The 2661-nt window shown below is 59.4% G+C and overlaps 1 protein-coding gene across 1 annotated transcript; it reads right to left on the bottom strand.

Annotated features, from left to right (window-relative positions):
- Nucleotides 1-6: 6 nt before the first annotated feature.
- Nucleotides 7-1916, bottom strand: LOC125529903 (putative cellulose synthase-like protein D5; the record flags this gene model as incomplete). The annotated part of the gene is made up of 3 exons (XM_048694323.1): nt 1390-1916; nt 437-1232; nt 7-352 (listed from the first exon to the last, which is right to left on the bottom strand). Coding segments are annotated over exons 1-3 (1597 nt in total), but the record flags the coding sequence as incomplete, so codon positions are not given.
- Nucleotides 1917-2661: the final 745 nt, after the last annotated feature.

Here is a 2661-nt window from a genome sequence, read left to right as displayed (position 1 = left end):
CGTAGCGGTCGGAGGGGTCGATGCCCTCGAAGCGCTGCGGGAACTGGATGTAGCAGATGCGGTCGCCGCCGCGGTCGAGCATGTAGCACATGGCCTCCCGGATGGCCTGGCAGTTGTACACGTAGTGGTCGCAGTCGAAGTTGAGCATGAAGGGCCCGTTGGACAGGACCGCGGACGCGCGCACCATGGCGTTCATGGCGCCCGCCTTCTTGTTGTGGTCGTACCCCGGCCGCTTCTCCCGCGACAGGTACACGAACATGGGGATGCGCACGTCCACGTTGGTGAAGTCCAGGTACGCGTGATCGTCCGCGTCCCCGTACACCACGTCGTGGTGAGGGTTCTTGATCATCACCTAATTGGTTGACAAGATCGTAGCATGAACACACATGTCTGCGCGCCAAAATTCAAAAACGAAATGGCCAGTGTTGACGAAGACCTGGACGATGCTGGCGTGGTCTCCCTTGCCGTGGTCGGGGGCGGAGTCGAGCCAGGTGCCGGGCCAGTGGGTGCCGTCGGCCATCCAGGTGGCCTTGACGGGGGGCGGGGCGGCATCGGACGAGGCGGCGGCCGTCTCACGGGCGATTTTGCGCTCGTGGGCGCTCATGGCCTTGGCGCGCCGTTTGATGGCCTCGGGGAGGTCATTGATACGCACCTTGTACTCGTCGTACTCGCGCTTGATCCACCGCCGGTCCTTGACGAAGTCCGGCCGCTTCTTGCCTTTCGTGGGGTCGCCCTTCTGGGTGAAGTAGGCCTCCGGGTTGCGTGGCTCGATGGAGTGCTTCCGGCAGAAGGGCACCCACACCTTGGCGTAGGCGCAGGCCTCTGCCATGGCCTCGAAGGTGAGCAGCGCGCCGCCGTCGTCGGAGATGTAGACGAAGAGCTTCTCGACCGGGTAGTCGGTGGCGAGGATGGAGAGCAGCGTGTTGGCGGTGACGAGCGGCGGCTCCTTGTAGGGGTCGGCGGTGGAGATGAAGACGTCGAGCCCCGGCAGGTCGGAGCGGCCCGTCGGGTTGGACGGCGTCTTGGACTCGAACTTCTCCCGGAGCGCGGCCAGGTCGGCGGCGCGGTTGATGGGGTTCAGCTTGGGCATCTGGTCCAGGAGCCAGGAGAGGGCGAACCAGTACTCGCACACGATGGAGATCCCCCACAGCCACATCGCGTCCGGGTTGGGGTTCGTCGCGCGCCATACCAAGAAGAGAAACAGCGCCACGAACCTTACCAGCACCAGCAACCTGCCCACGTACGCAAATCCCCGCGTCACTTTGAAATTTAAATCACGTGCCGTGCTCGTGTCGTAACATTTTGATTGAAACTTGATAAATTGTACTCCCATGTAAAGTTTTTCAATTATTTTTTGTGAACTCAACAAGTTTCTTGAAATTTGCGAACCTGTAGGGGCTTAGAATGCCCGGAGGAATGGCCACCTTCCGGCTCAGCGGCTTCCAGGGCTTGTCGACGAGGTCCTCCATCTTGACGCTGCCGGCGCCCATGCCGGAGCCGTCGTCGTTGTCGTCCTGCGGCCAGTACGCGTTCCCGATGCCGTACGTGCCCTGCGTCTCGAACAGCCACCGGTTGTGGTCGAATTCCCCGGTTTGGCTCCGCACCAGCAACGACTTGGACGGCGAGGCCACCTGCGCCGGGGAAAGCCGACGGTCCATCTTGCCGCCGCCGGCCGCGCCATCGTCGCCGCTCCGGCGGTTCACGAGCTTGGAGCCCGACGAGCGTGGCAAGGGAAGGTTGTCCGGCTTGGTTGGGCCCCCGGACGCGGGAGCGGACGCGGCCCCTGGCTGGTTGTCCGGGGTGGGCGGCATGAAGACCGTGTAGTTGGTATGGTCGCTTGCCATGGTGGAGCGCTCGGGCGTGATGTCGATGTCGTCGGCGTTGTCGTTGGAGAGGCCGGCGAGGCGCTCGTTCGACGTCCGATGGACGCTATAACCTGCTGCCGGTAGCTTCGGCACGGACGGCGACGCGCGGGAGCGTTCCTCCTAGGTTGCTACGGCCGGTTTGGTGCCATTCTCCCCGCCATTGTTGCAAACTGAGTCCCACTCGGAGAGGGAGATGTTTGCATGGCTTGGAGGGAATTGTGCGGGAGGGACGGACCGAGATGTGGAGTGGCGACACTTTCGGAGACCGGAAGCATCGAGGGAGAAAGGCGCTGTCATACATGCACTCGTGCAATCGAATAGCTAGCGCTCAGATTGTTTTTCAGGATCCTTTTTAGTATAGACGCAAGGGTCTTTTTTTTTTAAGAATACATCAAAGACGTACCTTAACTTTATAGAAAGAAGAAAAATATTTACAAAAGATTACAAACGGCACGCATCGCCTAGGTGTGCCTACACTCGAGCCCTCCTTTAAACATGCTAGGAATTACTCACAAAATTGTAGCACTCCACTCCTTTTCGCCACCGCCCATAAATGATGCTCCCTAAATATGAGCTGGACTGTGCGATGCTCATTACAATTGTCATTCCTACCGAATACTCTCCCGTTCCTTTGCTTTCACAAACACCAACAAATAAGCACCACCAGTGAGTCAAAATCCTTCCGGTGGGTCTTTGGCACCAGTTTCCGAGACGTCGTCCACCATTCTTCCATATTGTTGCTTGTCCACTTGGCATCAACCCCAGCAGTAGTCCAACCCTAGTAAGGCATTGGAAC

This window comes from Triticum urartu, unplaced genomic scaffold (assembly GCF_003073215.2).
Source record: "Triticum urartu cultivar G1812 unplaced genomic scaffold, Tu2.1 TuUngrouped_contig_5939, whole genome shotgun sequence".
NCBI lineage: Eukaryota > Viridiplantae > Streptophyta > Magnoliopsida > Poales > Poaceae > Triticum > Triticum urartu.
The sequence above is the reverse complement of the archived record's forward strand: the minus strand, read 5'-3'. Positions and strand labels throughout refer to the sequence as shown.